Here is a 15,788-nt window from a genome sequence, read left to right on the forward strand (position 1 = left end):
TATCAGCGCTCTTGAGAATACTTGTAGGGTGTTTTTCCTGCTGCTGAGATGGAGAGGCACCCTGTTCCAAATGTCCCATAATGGCAGGATTCTGCTCTCTGCACCCTGGACTCAGTTTACTTTCGCGCAGGGTGGGCGGCATCGACCCGTGCGTGCCTCCTCCTGGCCTCAGTTTCCTCAGGTGAGGGTGGGCGGCATCGTCAGTGAGCCCCGGGCCTCAGTTTCCCCATCCCTGCAGCTAGGGAGCAGACTGCACTTGGCCTTCGCTGCGCTGAGGCTAAGGATGGTCGGGCGCTATCCCTGACCACATGGGGCCTGCAGAGTTGGTAGCCAGCAGTGGGAAGTGAGGCCTGGGGCTTCTGGGACTCGTAAATGGATTTTGCCACCGCCCCCCCCCCCCCCCCCCGCTCCCACCTGCCAACTCCTCAATTTGAATTAGACTTTTCTACCATGCGCCCACAAGCAAGATGGAGCCTCGAAGATGTCCTGCCCGACTCCAAGATGGCGACACACCACCCTGCCCTCACGCGTGAAGTAAAAGACCCCTGCCCGTATGCAAGATGGCGGCAGCCTGCGGGAAGAACACTTCCCGCCGCCTGACTCGCCACGTACCCACTCTCAAGATGGCTGCTCCCGAAAAGCTCCTCTCAGGAGGGCGGCTCGCTCACTGGCCCAGGCTTTGACACGTGCTCCCAGCTTTTCTCCCCTCCCCCGATTCCACAGGTCATTTCCGCCTTGAGCACTGACGGACAGCCATATTCCCCAATGGTCGTCTGCCATTATCTTTTGCTCCACCCCTCGAGTGGCCTCCTAGCCATTCGGAGGCGCTGGCAGGGGCCTGAGGGGCTCTCCCCGCCCACCGTGAGCGGCGGGAGCCAATGGGCAGAGCGCGCGAGGGACGTGTTCAGGCGTCTCCGCCATTTTGTGAGTCTATAACTCGGAGCCGTTGGGTCGGTTCCTGCTATTCCGGCGCCTCCACTCCGTCCCCTCTGGGTCTCTTCTGTGTGCAATGGACGGGTGAGTTGTGTCTGTACGCGCTTCTTACTCGCCCCCCTCTCACGTTTCACCTTTCTCTTGCCGCTGCCTGGGCCTCCTCGGAGCGATGGCCAGCCTGTCGCTCCGCCCCGGGCCCACAAGCTTCTTTGGGGGTCCCTCCCTTCCTCCCAGGCGCGGGAAGAGGCTGCTAGGGGTGCAAGGTGGTCCACATCTCTCTGGGCAGGGTCAGCCGGGCCCAATCCTCCCCGCCCCTGTCCTGGTTTCCGGTTTTCCCGCGGCTCCCTCCGAAAGCACGCGGCGAGTGAACGTTCCTTCCCGCGGATCCCACCCGCGCCACCTTTTGCGCGCCCCATGTGGTTTTTCCGGCTACTCGTACCCCTTTCGCGCGCCCTGTGTGGCCCTTCCCGCTCCCCGTCCGGCCCGCACACACGCGTGCGCAGCTTTCCGCAATCGCCTCAGGCTATAGTGCGCGTGCGCGGCCTTTCCCGCCGCGGCGAGTCTGCGTTCGGCCTACCCCGCCCGCGGCGGTCGCGGGTGCGGCCGGGAGACACCGCCCTCCTGCCCGGAAGGGCGAGGGACCTACTCCCCCGCCCGGCTCCTCCCCGGGCTTCCCACAAAGGACGGTCGGGGGTGTCGGGGAGGGGCCCGTGCGCCCCCTTTGTTCCCGCTAGCCCGGGGCTCCTTGTTTGGGAATTCTTCAAGCATGAGTTGCCCCACCCGCTCCTTGGAGCTCCACGCCCTAGATCCTGCGGAGCGAGCCACTAACCACTGGACCCTGAGCCTTAGAGCAATGTGGAAGGCTGACTGGTCACCCTGAAAGAGGGAAGGGGCTCTGGGTGCACATGCAGTCAATTCCTGGGCTTCTGCGTGTGCTCGAGACAAGAAAAATGGGAGGGGCGACGGTGAAGTAATCTACTTAGTGTATTGTGAGTTACTGTAGTTTCGAACAGATCTGCAGTTCCAAAGATGTGTTTCACTTTAACACTGATGTTAAAGGCCTAGGTATAACACTGTATTTTGTTCGAGCCCTATTTAGATGTTTCTGGTCAGGGGGAAAATGACAGAATCTGTTAAAACGAAACTAACTTTAAACAGTGCTCTTCAATTTTGCGAGTTAGCCTTATTATTTTCGTTTCCCACTGGCATGGTTAGGTTCTGTTTTTTAAAAAGTAAGCCTGAAGTGGGTTAGGGAGAGAGGTAGAAGACGGTAATATTAAATGGGGAGAAGTAAATGGTGATGGAAGGAGACTTGACTTGGAATGGTAAACAGTACAGTGTACAGACAGACGAAGCATTTGCAGCATTGCATGCCTGAAACTTACAGTTTTATTAACCAGCGTTACCCAAATAAGTTCAGTTACAAAACAGTAATCCGGAAGATTCCGAAGGCAGGTCTGATTGTGTTTTGATTTTTGAAAGCCCTCCTTCCTTCAGTCTTCCTGGAGGGGTCACCGCCTCTGCTTTGGGTTTGAAATGATAGGTTTCAGGCTGAATGGATTTAATTCAGCTTTTTAGAAAAACTGAGCATGAGGAACATGATCTTGGGTCCTTAATGATCTCAGTTTGGGGTAGACCACCCAGAGAATCCCTTTTCAAGTCAGTAGGCCTGGGCTGTGGGTTCAAACAGGTGGGTACTTAGGCCCCCTGTGGGAAAATTTTGATGCAAAGTGGAGGAAAGCATTTTCTTAACTATCTGATCCAGTCGTCTGGTTTTGCTTCACTGGAGGAGGACCGTTGGAGTGTTTCATTCCCCATGTGTGGCTTGGGAGACCAGTCGCATTTGCAACCTTTTGTGGATAGTGTGGTGTTACCTAGGCAGCCAGGCCAAGCCTTTTATTGGAAGGTTTGGAAACTTTTTTAAGAAGGGCCATTTTATGTAAAACTTTCTGTGCCAGAGGGGCCCTCCCAGAGAGGAGGAAATAGTGAGTTGCCCTGGGTTAGCAGATGGGAAGCGGCAAGTTTTTCATTCTTTGAGTTTTTCTGGGAAGTTTTTCTTTGACTTCAGAAAGTTTTAAAATTTTTGTTAACACTAGTCGATAATCTTTTGTATAGTGAAGAGGTGAAGGCCCTACAGTAGAGTAGAGGTGTAGTGGGTTAGAATGAGCTGGCGAGGAGTGCAGGTGGCAGGACTGGGGCTCTGCACTTGCCGTCCTGCTGTTTGGGGGGGGTTGGTGCCTTGAACTTGCCTCACTGAGGGCAGGAACAAAGGGGTTGTAGTGCAGGTAGCTGCCCCAGGGCCTTCTGCCCATTCTGGAACCAGCCTTTCCCTGGCTGGGTGAGGTGGGTATCTTCATGTGACATTCATGGGAGACTCTGGTCACAGACCGCTAAGCCAGGTCACCTGGTGGGGGACGCTGGTGACTGAGTTCCTCTCCATGAGTCATTGAGGACCTTGTCAGCTTACATTTGTCATGTAGAAGCCCTCAGAGGGTTTTGTGTTTGTACTGAGAGCTAATCTACAGTTGAGGCCTGTAGGAACCGCTGCATCCACTTTTCTGAGCTGGGCCTCTGGCAGGGAGAAAGTCCAATCACACTGAGTCAGGTTGATGAATAACTTGTGTTAATTTAATCTAATTGTTTCATCTCTGCTGTCTCCTTCCTCTGAGGGAGCCTGCCTTTCTTTGAACAGAGTCTCCTTGTTGAGTTCCCCTCTCAACCCCCTGGAGCTCTGACCTCAGGGCCTTGTGAGTTGTCTTCTCATTGGTCTTCCTTCCATGCTTGAAAACATTCTCCAAGCATTTTCAGTTTTTAGAAAGCAAACAACAGCATCTCATCCTTTAACAACAAGCATCAAGTGTCCCTCCTGGGGCTTTGGAGGGGGTGTCTTTGTCTGGGGTCCTGCTGGGAGGGAGGGAAGCTGGAAGACAATGATGGCTCCTTTTCAAGTTGAGATTAAATGGACAACAGCTCACTTCCCTGCCTTAAGCTTACTAGTTACCTGAGGACTTAAATGGGGGGGGGGTGCTTGTGCAGCCAGAGAAGGCCCACACTGGCCAGCCTGTCCCTGGAGCCCTGGCAGCAGCAGCTGTGGTACACCTGCTAATGTTCTCCTTCTCTCTCTCTCTACAGCATTGTCCCAGACATAGCAGTTGGTACAAAGGTAGGCATTGCTGACTCTGCTACCCTGTTAGCTGGTGCGGCCTCTGATCTGGTGCTGCCTGTGTGGGCCCCTTCCCTCCTGCTGCTGAGCACTGGGACTTCCTTCTGACGGTTCTCCTGTGGTCTGTGGTTCGAGTGGGGTGGAGGGTGTGCAGGCCAGGAATTCTAAAGACATCTTCCCTTTGTCCTGTCTGCATCCAGTTCATTCCAGGCTGTTTCAAGTAGTGTGGGTTGAGTGATCCCTCCGTGGTAAATGCATGCACCTTTGGTCTTCGTTTAGGGCCCCTCCCCTCTCTGCCCTGGCGAGAGGCCTGGGATATGTGCGGTTGGGGCTGGGGGTGTATCTACCCAGGGTGTTTTAAGTATCCTTCGTTCAATACAGAAAAAGTCAAAACCTGATTGTACCCTAAGGAGTTGGTGGGGTAGCTGGTGGTATAGGAGGGGAAAGAGGGGCTACTTTTGATGGCATTTCAGATACTTTTGGGCCTGAAAATCCCATAGCTTTTTTTTGCTTGTTTGTTTTTAAGATTTATTTATTTACATTTAGAGTGAGAGAAATATCTGTGAGAAATACATCCATCACTTGCCTCTCGCACGCCCCCCAGTTGGGGGCTTGGCTCTACAACCCAGGCATGTGCCCTGACTGGGAATCAAACCAGAGAGCTTTCGGTTTACAGGCCAGCACTTAATCCACTGAGCCACACCAACCAGGGCCCGTAGCATTTTTTGAAATAAAGGAAAATAGAGGTGCTGGATCCCCTTTATGTGCTCTTCTCAATGCTTGGGCATTTAAGCTGTAGAAAGGGTAGAGCTGGCTGCTACTGTTGCACAGGAAAGGAGGGCCATGGCGCCCCTCCCCTCAGGTGAGGACCAGGCCTGTGTGTGTCCCAGGAACATGGCCTCCAGGGAGGCCTGGGGCTGACTTGATTCTGTGTGCTGGCAGGGACTGGGGGCTGGGAAGTCCACTGCAGGAGGTGGCTTGGTCAGTGGACCACGCTGTTGGGCCAGGCTTCAGTTTTTCCAGGTGGAGTCTTGTCTTCACATGCTGCCTGTCCTGATCTTCCTGCAGATAAAACCTGTTTGTTCAGTGGCGGGAGGAGGGAGACTTTCATCTGAAGCATTTGTAACCATTGTAGAAAATGTCTGGCTTCCCCTAATCCACCTGGCTTTGCCTGCTTCTAGCTGCAGCAGCTCTGCCCTGGGCTGTCCTTGGAGCGGCCCCTCTGGCCAGCCCCAGAGGACCTCTGCTCTCAGAATTAGACCTACATGGGACAAACCTTTGAGGCTCCAGTGTGCCAGGGCTAAGGCCCTCTGCAAACACAGCCTGGTACTTGTGTCCCAGCCCACCAGGAGGCCAGCACAGTTGGATTCTGGGCACCATTGACCACCATCCCAGCTTTAGAGTGAACTGCCATAAGTTAGAGGAGTCCAGAGGTTAATGATGTTTAGCTGTTGATTAAAAAGCAAAAGCAAAGGTTCCCCCTACATGCTCTTGGGAACAGGAAGCACACAGCTTGGGCATTTCCAGTAGATGCTTAACTGACTTTGGGGAAGGTGCTGTGGGATCTTCCTAAGTGCCTGTTTGGGAAGGCACCGTCCAGTGGGTGGCCTGTCCAGAAGCAGTTGGACTGTTCCCTGAGTCTTGCTTGGGTCATGTTCTTAGTGTGGCTGTGCCTGCAGCCTGGCCCACCTGTGTTCAAGTCACAAATCCTTTGGGAAGCCTCAGTACCTGGCCTGTGTCCCTTTAGGGTTCTGCCCTTGGATTGTCTGCCCCAGTGGTCAGTCTGCTTCTGAGCTGCTGGCCACTACCTGTGTCTGAGTGTCTCTGTGCTTTGGTGTGAGGGGTGTTGCTGCTTAGCAAACCAGGCCTGTGTCTAGGGGGAGAAGGGCTTGGGGGAATGTGGATGGACAAGGGTTATGGTTTGCCCCACAGATGTTGTGGGAGCACCAGGCCATCTGCCGTGGGAACGCCATTGAGGGCCAAGAATGCTACTGCTCAAATGACACTCTGCCTGGCACTGGTCAAAGACAGCAGTCAAGATGGCCCTTTTTAAGGTTGTGCAGCCAACACATGGGAGCCACATGGTGCTTGGCTCTTGTCCAACTGGGAGGGGGGGGCACCTTTGAAATGGTGGGAAATGTGTGGGTCAGAGCTCCTAGTCCAGAGAGCGGGAGGGACTTATCTATAGGGCTAGGGTAAGTTCGCTCTGCTTCATGGCTTCGTCCACAGTGAGGCCTGTCCCTTTGGTGCTGAGCTTTGAAGCACTGGGTGTTCACTTGGGGAAAGCTCGGAATCATGATAGGTGTAGAACATTTCACTTTGTATTAGATGTCAGCCCTCAGAGACCAGTCTAACTGCATTTCTCAGCTCTGAGCACCCAGGGTTTTAGCAGCCCCCATTCAAAGGCATGTGCTTACGGCCCTGGGTCTGCACTGCAGTTGTAAGCACCTGTCCATGGTGCAGCCCATGAAACCTTGGGCATTGGGGAACTAGGTGGCTCTTCAGGTACTTGCACAGCCAGGCGTCCTCAATAAGGGGACATGCTCACAGCAGGGAGCCAGTGGTGGTGTGGCCCTTCCTGGTCCTCTTCCCAAAGGGCAGTTTGTAAGTAAACCTTGGCTCCTTTCAGGTCTCAACAGCCACCCATGGCAGGGTGGGGTTCCGAGGGTTTCTAAGGAACCTCGGTTTTTCTGGTGAAAGATGGGTGGCCACATGGCAGCATCACAAGCGCGATGGTTGTGCTTGTTTGAGTAACAACTAGTTGGCAGTTTGGAGGAAGGGCAAAGGTAAGGTGTCCTTGAGAAAAGGTAGTTTGAGGGAGAAGGGGCGAGGCTCTTAAGCTCTGAGAGCGGGAGCCCCGGCTGAGCCGGTCTTTCCTGTTCCTGCCACAGGCCTGAGGGGACTGAGGGCAGGTGCGGGGGGCACCCTGCCCTGGTTCCCTGTCTTCATCCATTGTTCCTGTTGATGGAGCCCTGCTACAGCCATGCACCTCCACACACACACGCGCGCACCCTGCCTTTCCCTGCGAGCTCCTGATGCTCATGTTCCTGTTCCTAGCAGGGTGGTCCTGGGGTGGGGGCTGCGACCCACGTCTCTGACTTAAGTACTGCCTAGTCTGATTCAGCTCACCCCTGGGGTAAAGCAGTCTTGTCCTTAAGCCTAACCCCACAGCAGGGTCAGTCTAGCATATCAGGGAGTTGACTCAATTAGATTGAGACTCAGGAGTAAACAAGTTGTTTCTGGAAAGAGAAAATAGACAGGTCAGAAGTCACAGGAGCCTGTCCATTTGCAGACAGGCAGTTCAAGATCGTCCCTCAGCCCCCATTTTCTTGGTCACTTGGGCAGTCACTGGATAGTGTCGCAGGCTCACGGACAGGTAGTGTTTCTGGTCAGTGAGTGACGAGACTGTGGCTCAGGTGTCCTCACACAGCTGGAAAATAGGCCAAACTCCTAAGGCCAAGGGAGTACCTGCATCGCGACAAGGGGGCTTTGTTTTCACGTTTGCGAGCAGTTTTGTGAGAATTGAAGACTGTTCAGGAGTCTGAAGGTGGGTGGCTGGACCTACCACTGAGGCACCTGGCTTGAGGTCTGTCCATAGACCCAGGAAGAGTCCCCCAGAACTGAGATATGGGAGTGACATGCAGGCCCCTGTCTTGGATAAGCAGCTACATCTGGGGGTTTAGGAGGACTATGAGGCCATCTCAAGGTGGGACAGGTACAGGGCAGGCAGTCCAAGTGGCAAGGTATTCTGGGAGTAGAGGGGGTCTGCAGCCATCTGCCAGGCCACCTCCATCCCTGCTCCAGTGCGCCCTCTCTTCCAGCGGGGATCGGACGAGCTCTTCTCTGCCTGCGTTACTAACGGATAGTCCTCCTAAAACCCCAGAACTGAGATATGGGAGTGACATGCAGGCCCCTGTCTTGGATAAGCAGCTACATCTGGGGGTTTAGGAGGACTATGAGGCCATCTCAAGGTGGGACAGGTACAGGGCAGGCAGTCCAAGTGGCAAGGTATTCTGGGAGTAGAGGGGGTCTGCAGCCATCTGCCAGGCCACCTCCATCCCTGCTCCAGTGCGCCCTCTCTTCCAGCGGGGATCGGACGAGCTCTTCTCTGCCTGCGTTACTAACGGATAGTCCTCCTAAAACCCCAGAACTGAGATATGGGAGTGACATGCAGGCCCCTGTCTTGGATAAGCAGCTACATCTGGGGGGTTTAGGAGGACTATGAGGCCATCTCAAGGTGGGACAGGTACAGGGCAGGCAGTCCAAGTGGCAAGGTATTCTGGGAGTAGAGGGGGTCTGCAGCCATCTGCCAGGCCACCTCCATCCCTGCTCCAGTGCGCCCTCTCTTCCAGCGGGGATCGGACGAGCTCTTCTCTGCCTGCGTTACTAACGGACCCTTTATCATGAGCAGCAACTCGGCCTCTGCAGGTAACTGCTAACTATAGCCCTTAGTCCCTGCCTCACGGGTTCCCTCTCTGTCGTATGCTCTGTGCTATGAGGGACACCTAAGGTGAACTGACTTGGGCTGTAATCTTGCGCCCCAGTTCGCACACGGACACATTTACCTGGAAACTAGGGTTTGGGGGCAGGCCGGACCTGATGTGGAAATCACTCTGGCCACGTCATGGAAGAAGCTGGTTCTGAGGAGGGGGAATCTTGTGTGGGAGCCTGGGAGGTGCTCTGTGCCAGACAAACAATCCCTCTTTTCAGCAAATGGAAATGATAGTAAGAAGTTCAAAGGTGACAACAGAAGTGCAGGTGTGCCCTCCAGAGTGATTCACATCCGGAAGCTCCCCAGTGATGTTACCGAAGGCGAGGTCATTTCTCTGGGACTGCCCTTTGGGAAGGTCACCAATCTCCTGATGCTGAAAGGGAAAAATCAGGTGTGTGAGCCCATCCTGGCAGTGGCTTTGGGCCTGCTCTCAGGGTGGGGTGCAGGGCTTCTCCAGAGGTCTGGGCCTGGCTCATGCTCTCACCCCACTAGGCCTTCATTGAGATGAACACCGAGGAGGCGGCCAACACCATGGTGAACTACTACACCTCTGTGACACCTGTGCTCCGCGGCCAGCCCATCTACATCCAGTTCTCCAACCACAAGGAGCTTAAGACCGACAGCTCCCCCAACCAGGCAGTGCGTCGTCATCCCCTCATCCCCTCATCCCCTCATCCCCTCATCCCTTCATCCCTTCATCCCTTCATCCCTTCATCCCTTCTGGGATCTGGGGCAGGGCCCTTGGTGTGGGCCTGGGAGCGCTGACAGCTGTCTCCCCTCCCCCACAGCGGGCCCAGGCAGCCTTACACGCTGTGAACTCGGTTCAGTCGGGGAACCTGGCACTAGCTGCCTCAGCCGCTGCTGTGGATGCCGGGATGGCGATGGCTGGCCAGAGCCCAGTGCTNTAAGACCGACAGCTCCCCCAACCAGGCAGTGCGTCCTCATCCCCTCATCCCCTCATCCCCTCATCCCTTCATCCCTTCTGGGGTCTGGGGCAGGGCCCTTGGTGTGGGCCTGGGAGCGCTGACAGCTGTCTCCCCTCCCCCACAGCGGGCCCAGGCAGCCTTACACGCTGTGAACTCGGTTCAGTCGGGGAACCTGGCACTAGCTGCCTCAGCCGCTGCTGTGGATGCCGGGATGGCGATGGCTGGCCAGAGCCCAGTGCTCAGGATCATCGTGGAGAACCTCTTTTACCCGGTCACCCTGGATGTGCTTCACCAGGTGAGGTAGGATCCATGTGCCCCATCTTCCATCCAGGCTCTGGGCAGAGGTTGACTGTTCTTTTCTGGTAGATCTTCTCCAAGTTTGGCACAGTTCTGAAAATTATCACTTTCACCAAGAACAACCAGTTCCAGGCACTGTTGCAATATGCTGAACCTGTGAGCGCCCAACACGCCAAGCTGGTGAGTGGGTCCTGGGGATGCCTGCCTGCCTGCCTGCCTGCCAATACCCCAGCAGCAGGGCCCCAGCCACTCACAATCTTTCCTTGCAGTCACTGGATGGGCAGAACATCTACAACGCCTGCTGCACACTCCGCATTGACTTTTCCAAGCTTACCAGCCTCAATGTCAAGTACAATAATGACAAGAGCCGAGACTACACTCGTCCTGACTTGCCCTCTGGTGACAGCCAGCCCTCACTGGACCAGACCATGGCTGCAGCCTTCGGTAAGATGCCCTGCCCGGTGAGGTACCCAGTACCATGTGCCGTGGTAGACCAGGACACATAGCTCAGTCTCTAAGTGCCCAGGCCCCAGGAGTCCCATGGTGCCTGCCCCGCGCCCAGGGAGGTTGGTGCTCATTACTCCTTACATGGCCATGGCACCCAGCACAGGTGGACATTGGACCTGCCTGCTGGGTGTGGGGATACACTGACGCGGCTCACTTGGCTCTGGTGGCGGAGTTTGTGGGTGCGATGATTAGTGTCTCATTTGTTTCTAGGTGCACCTGGTATAATGTCAGCCTCTCCGTATGCAGGAGCTGGTTTCCCTCCCACCTTTGCCATTCCTCAAGCTGCAGGTACTCAAACACTTGGTCTTGGTCCCCACAGCCAACTGTGCATGCCCACACACCTTTCAGTAGCTCTGCCAACACGCGAGCTGACGGGCACAGTCACGGGGGGAGCCCATCTTCCTGGGCGCGGGCCTCTGGGTTCCTGAGGAGCCTGGACAAGGGTAGTTATAGGACAGGGCCATGCAGAGAGTACTCTAACCCCTCAGTCTCTGATCTGATTCCTTTAAGCACCTCCCGGGCAAGGACGTGTACACACAGTGGTTGGAGGGCTGTGTCCCTAGTAGGTGAATTTAAGTGTCCTGGTAAGCAGAGCAGCATGAGCTGGGCGGGCACACCTGAGCATCCCTCCTGGGGGCTGGGCGCCCAACCACGTGACAGTCACCATGTGACTCTCATGAGGTCTTGAGCCTGCTGTGTCCTGCCCAGCATGCCATCTGCATGGTGATGGGCACCTGCATGCACACAAGGCCAAGGCTCAATTCTGCATCCATGGAGCTCTAGAGCTTTTGTGCTGTATGGGTGCATGTAGCCGGGTCCAAACCCAGTGCAGTTTGCTGTGAGGAAGATGAAGGAGCCAGCAGGCCACTTGGCCAGGACAGGCAGAATGCAGGTGCCTTCTGCATATCTCCTTTTGCATGAGGATGGGCAGGACTTTGCTCCTCTCCTGGTGGAAAGCAGGTGCTGCTGTTCATCTCCTTACTGCCTTTCTTTCTGCAGGCCTCTCTGTTCCCAATGTGCATGGGGCCCTGGCCCCTCTGGCCATCCCATCAGCAGCGGCAGCGGCAGCAGCAGCAGGCCGGATTGCCATCCCAGGCCTGGCAGGTGCTGGAAATTCTGTCCTGCTGGTCAGCAACCTCAACCCCGAGGTACGTGGCTCTTCCGGGCTATTCCCGGACAGTCTAGCAGGGGAGTTGTGCTCTCGGGTCCTAGTGCAAACTGCTAGCAGGCCACGCTCCTGTAACCCCCTGGAGCTCACCCATAGGCCAGTCCTTGTGCAGCCCCACTTGTGCACGCTGCATCTTCCCCTCCTTCCCACTGGGCTGGGATCTCCCCTAATGTCCTGGTTTACATTTCCAATTCCATAGTATTCAGAGTGGAAATATTTTTCAGTACTTGAAAGTGAAAGTAATCATAAAATTTCAAGCCAGTCACGCCTCTGTCTGAAGAGGTCTTTGGGCACTTCTGCTCAGGAGGGCCATGGTCTGCGCTGCCCCCATGACTCCCGAGTCACAGTCCCTAGAATAGCCAACCTGTAATTGGCTCTGGGCCAAGTTTGGCCCAGAGAGCTTGGGTGAGATCAAGGCTCAAAATATTTAACTCTTGAAAGATGGGATTAATGTTCAATTAGCATTTCAGACTGTTTTCTCATCTATCTGACCACTCCTGTGATCTCTTGGCCTGGGGCGGCCGGTGCCTTGTCTGAGTTAGATGCTCTAGAAGCCTCACTAACAGACTCCACCCCTGGTGCTTGTGTGAGCGTTTATACTTTCCCCGCAGCAGTCAGCAGGAGACACAGGTTCCCGGGAACTGAGCCAAGCAAGGGGCTTGGCAGGAGCAGGGCGAGGCCGGAGGGGCAGCAGCGTCTCCTGCTCACTGTGCGGACAGGTGCTTTCCTGCCTGCTCCACGAGGTGGACCTGTGACTAGTAATGTGTGTAGATCTGACTGATGGAACACTGCGGATTTTCTTATGTATTTACTGACCTGTGTTTTTTGCTACTTTTTTTTTCTTTTCTCCCCTTCCCCTTTCCCAATTTTTTTTCTGATCCGGAATTTCTTTGCCAACTGACTGCACGGTACTTCTGCTTCCTGTTGTTGCTTGAAACAAAACAAAACCATAAATAAATAAAAACAAAATTCCCCCTCAAACCCTGCTCTCCGGAAACCAACCTGCCCTTGAATATTAACATCCTGACAACTTCATCATCCATCAACCTGCACGCCTGCGGGGCTGCCTCCTCGTGGTGGACGATGGCAACTCGCCCCCTGACCTCTCCCTTTCCCTGTCCCTCCGCTGCCTTGCTCTGCTGTCCTCTAAAGAGAGTCACACCCCAAAGCCTCTTTATTCTTTTCGGTATGTTATCATTCACACTTTTATTATCTTGTTTTCATTTAATTGAGGTTATTTTTACGCCCTAAGATTTACTATGAGTTTGCATTTCTGCCTCGTTACTTGGTTTGCCTTCGGTTTGTGTATTTATTTGGATTTTGTAGACACGCATGGTTCATTGCCCTGCATGCTCTCGCAGTTAAGCGTGTTGGTAGCATGTAAAGTGATGACTCTTTGGCAATTGACCTTTTCTGGATTTTATGACTTCTTTGCTGAAGGTAGTCCTCCTGGTAACATCCCTGTGACTAGATGCAGGTCCCCAGAGGCAGAATAGCAAACCTTCGGGAAGAGCCAGCCCTGTGAGGGTGTGCGGGGTCACGGGGGCTGGTGGGGGAGGCGGCAGCAGATCCCAGGCTCAGGGCCCTGTCCCCGCGCTTTTGAAGGCGTGTATGGTGATGTGCAGCGGGTGAAGATTTTATTCAACAAGAAGGAGAATGCCCTGGTACAGATGGCCGACGGGAGCCAGGCACAGCTGGGTAAGGGGTGATGGCCTGGGATGGGAGTGGGGGGCCAGACATGTGCCTGTGGGGCCTTGGGTCACACGGGTTTCTCCTTTTCAGCCATGAGCCACCTCAATGGGCACAAGCTGCACGGGAAGCCTGTGCGCATCACGCTGTCTAAGCACCAGAACGTGCAGCTGCCCCGTGAGGGCCAAGAAGACCAGGGCCTCACCAAGGACTATGGGAATTCACCCCTGCACCGCTTCAAGAAACCTGGCTCCAAGAACTTTCAGAACATCTTCCCACCCTCAGCCACCCTGCACCTCTCCAACATCCCGTAGGTGGCTTATGGGTGGGCAGGGCGGGGCCCCCCTCCCTGAAACCCTAGGCTTTTGACAGGTGGTCTTGCTACAAGGTGCTGCTTCTGTCCTTTTTGAACACTCAAAACAGATGAGGGAAGAGGCGTGGCTTTTTTTTTTTTTTTTTTTGGCGTTAGTTTTGGAAGCCACATGGAATGTTTTCTGTGATTTTGGCAGACTTTGATACAATTATTCTTCAGTACCCTATTTCTGGGTCCCTAAAAGGTTGAGCAATCCACAGGTCTTGCTTCTCTCTTGAGAATTACTGTCCTCAAGGGAATAGCCGTAGCCTTGGCCTTCCTCAGAGGACCATGGCTCAGGTCTTCCTTCTCTCCACAGGCCCTCTGTATCCGAGGATGACCTCAAGATCCTCTTCTCCAGCAATGGTGGAGTTGTCAAAGGGTTCAAGTTCTTCCAGTGAGCACAAAACCTTCTCCCTGCTTGTCCTCTGATTCCTCCCTGCCTCCTCCCCACCTCATGTCCTGTCCCTCTCCTGTCCCACAGGAAGGACCGCAAGATGGCGCTGATCCAGATGGGCTCCGTGGAGGAAGCCATCCAGGCGCTCATTGACCTGCACAACCACGACCTGGGCGAGAACCACCACCTGCGGGTGTCCTTCTCCAAGTCCACCATCTAGGCTCCCCCACCAAGGACCAGCCTGCCGGGCTGTCCCGGTGACAACTTCCATCATTCCAGAAAATAGCCACTTTAAAAGCAGCTGAAGTGACCTTAAAAGACCAGAGATTCTATTTTTTTAAAGAGAAATCAGTTTACCTGTTTTTAAAAAAATTAAATCTAATTCACCTTGCTCACCTTGGGGAAATGGGGTGCCAGCCTCAGGCTCTTGGTGACACATGGACATTATGCCTGCTCCTCCCTGGCCCCTTGCCTGTGCCTTTTGCAGCCTGCGGGGTGGGCAGTCCCAAACCTCCATTCCATTTTCTTGTGCCTTAAAACCCACTGCTCTGGCAGAGCCTTCTTTCAGTAGCAAATGTAGAGGTTTGGGGATTGGGGACAGCCTCCTGCAGGGATCACGTGCCTGGCAGGGGAGGAGGCTGCCAGCTGCAGGATCTGCTGATACTCCGCTGATCTCATTTAATCAAGTGTGTGATTCTACCCACCCCACCCCACCCCACTCTGGCTTGAGGTGCCCCTCCCGGGCTAAGACCCCCTGCCCTGAGGGTGCATCCCTGCCCTTCTTCAGCTTGGAGCTTTGTTTCATTGTAAAATCTATTGTGCTTTGATGCAGTTGCAGATGTCTGTGCCTAGCAATATTTCCAGTTGACCAAATATTCTAATCTTCATTTATATGCAAAAGACATAGTTTTAAGTAACCTTTTATATAGCAAGATGATAAATGGTATGAGTGTAATCTAAATTTCCTGCTTATATGACCTTGTATACTGTACTTTTATTTTATTCCTTGTAATGAAGTTGCAGGGCAGGATCTAGTTTCCAGGGCAGACGCAGTGGGGGCCACTGAGGAGCCGGGCTCTTTCTAGCGAGCCCAGGCCCGAGACCTCCAGACGCCTTACACCTAACCTGTCCTCTGGCTGGGAGGACAAGGGCTCTTAAACTTTCAGGGTTTCTAATATCCTGCAGATTTTGGACCAAAGTTGTTTTTGTCTGCCTCTAATGCTGGGGCCCCTTAAGGTGGGACAACAGCTGTTGAGTCTTAACTGTCTCCTTTACCTTGTGTAGTCCTGCACTCACGTGTCTGAGGGGCTTTCCTGTGCACAGACCTTGTGCTGGCCGGCCCCTCTTCTCGGGGCCTGGACCCCTGAGTGTTCGTGTTGGGGTAGGGACAAGGGTTTAAATATTTATAATTTTTTATACCAGTTGTAAGGCATGAGGGGCAGAAAAATGCAGGGTGTTTTTTTTTTATGGTGACACAAATGTATATTTTGATACCAGCAATTACAGGCTCAGTATTGTAATGTGGAGCATGGCACATTCCACTGCCTGCCTGACGGCTTGTAATGTGGAGAGAACTGAATTAAAGCGATTTTATAACAACTCTTGCCTTTTCTGCAGGCTCTCTGTTCACGTTGTAGAAAGGCAGTCTGGGCAGTCTGTACTGGACTTTGAATAAATTCTCTGTATCCTGCACTCATTTCCCTCTTTTTTGGGCCTGCTTGTCTTCACTGCTGTTCTCTCTTCTGTGTGAATTCAGACATTTTTGCTCTCTTCCCCCTGCCCCCAATTTAGGACAAGGAAGATAGGAGGGATTACCCATGGGTGGGACTTGATGTCCAGGCATGCAGTCTTGTGGGCCAGTGAC

The 15,788-nt window shown here is 54.0% G+C and overlaps 1 protein-coding gene across 3 annotated transcripts; it reads left to right on the top strand.

Annotated features, from left to right (window-relative positions):
- The first annotated feature begins 909 nt into the window (after positions 1 to 909).
- On the top strand, positions 910 to 15,616 carry PTBP1 (polypyrimidine tract binding protein 1). 3 transcript variants are annotated; one of them, XM_037042300.1, is made up of 16 exons: positions 910 to 1,017; positions 4,066 to 4,096; positions 8,449 to 8,524; positions 8,807 to 8,979; positions 9,081 to 9,227; positions 9,377 to 9,492; positions 9,755 to 9,809; positions 9,881 to 9,991; positions 10,081 to 10,255; positions 10,529 to 10,606; positions 11,318 to 11,466; positions 12,639 to 12,672; positions 13,092 to 13,184; positions 13,269 to 13,485; positions 13,847 to 13,924; positions 14,012 to 15,616. In XM_037042300.1, exons 1-16 carry the CDS (start codon positions 1,010 to 1,012, stop codon positions 14,142 to 14,144), a joined length of 1,674 nt encoding a protein of 557 aa, XP_036898195.1. In that variant the 5' UTR covers positions 910 to 1,009; the 3' UTR covers positions 14,145 to 15,616. The 3 variants fall into 3 exon arrangements, with proteins under 3 accessions (XP_036898195.1, XP_036898196.1, XP_036898197.1); XM_037042301.1 differs by lacking the exon at positions 9,377 to 9,492 and having other exon boundaries at positions 9,639 to 9,809; XM_037042302.1 differs by lacking the exons at positions 9,377 to 9,492; positions 10,529 to 10,606 and having other exon boundaries at positions 9,639 to 9,809.
- The last annotated feature ends 172 nt before the right edge of the window (positions 15,617 to 15,788 follow it).

This window comes from Sturnira hondurensis, unplaced genomic scaffold (genome assembly GCF_014824575.4).
Source record: "Sturnira hondurensis isolate 20B ecotype Veracruz unplaced genomic scaffold, ASM1482457v3 Scaffold0003693, whole genome shotgun sequence".
Classification (NCBI taxonomy): Eukaryota; Metazoa; Chordata; class Mammalia; order Chiroptera; family Phyllostomidae; genus Sturnira; species Sturnira hondurensis.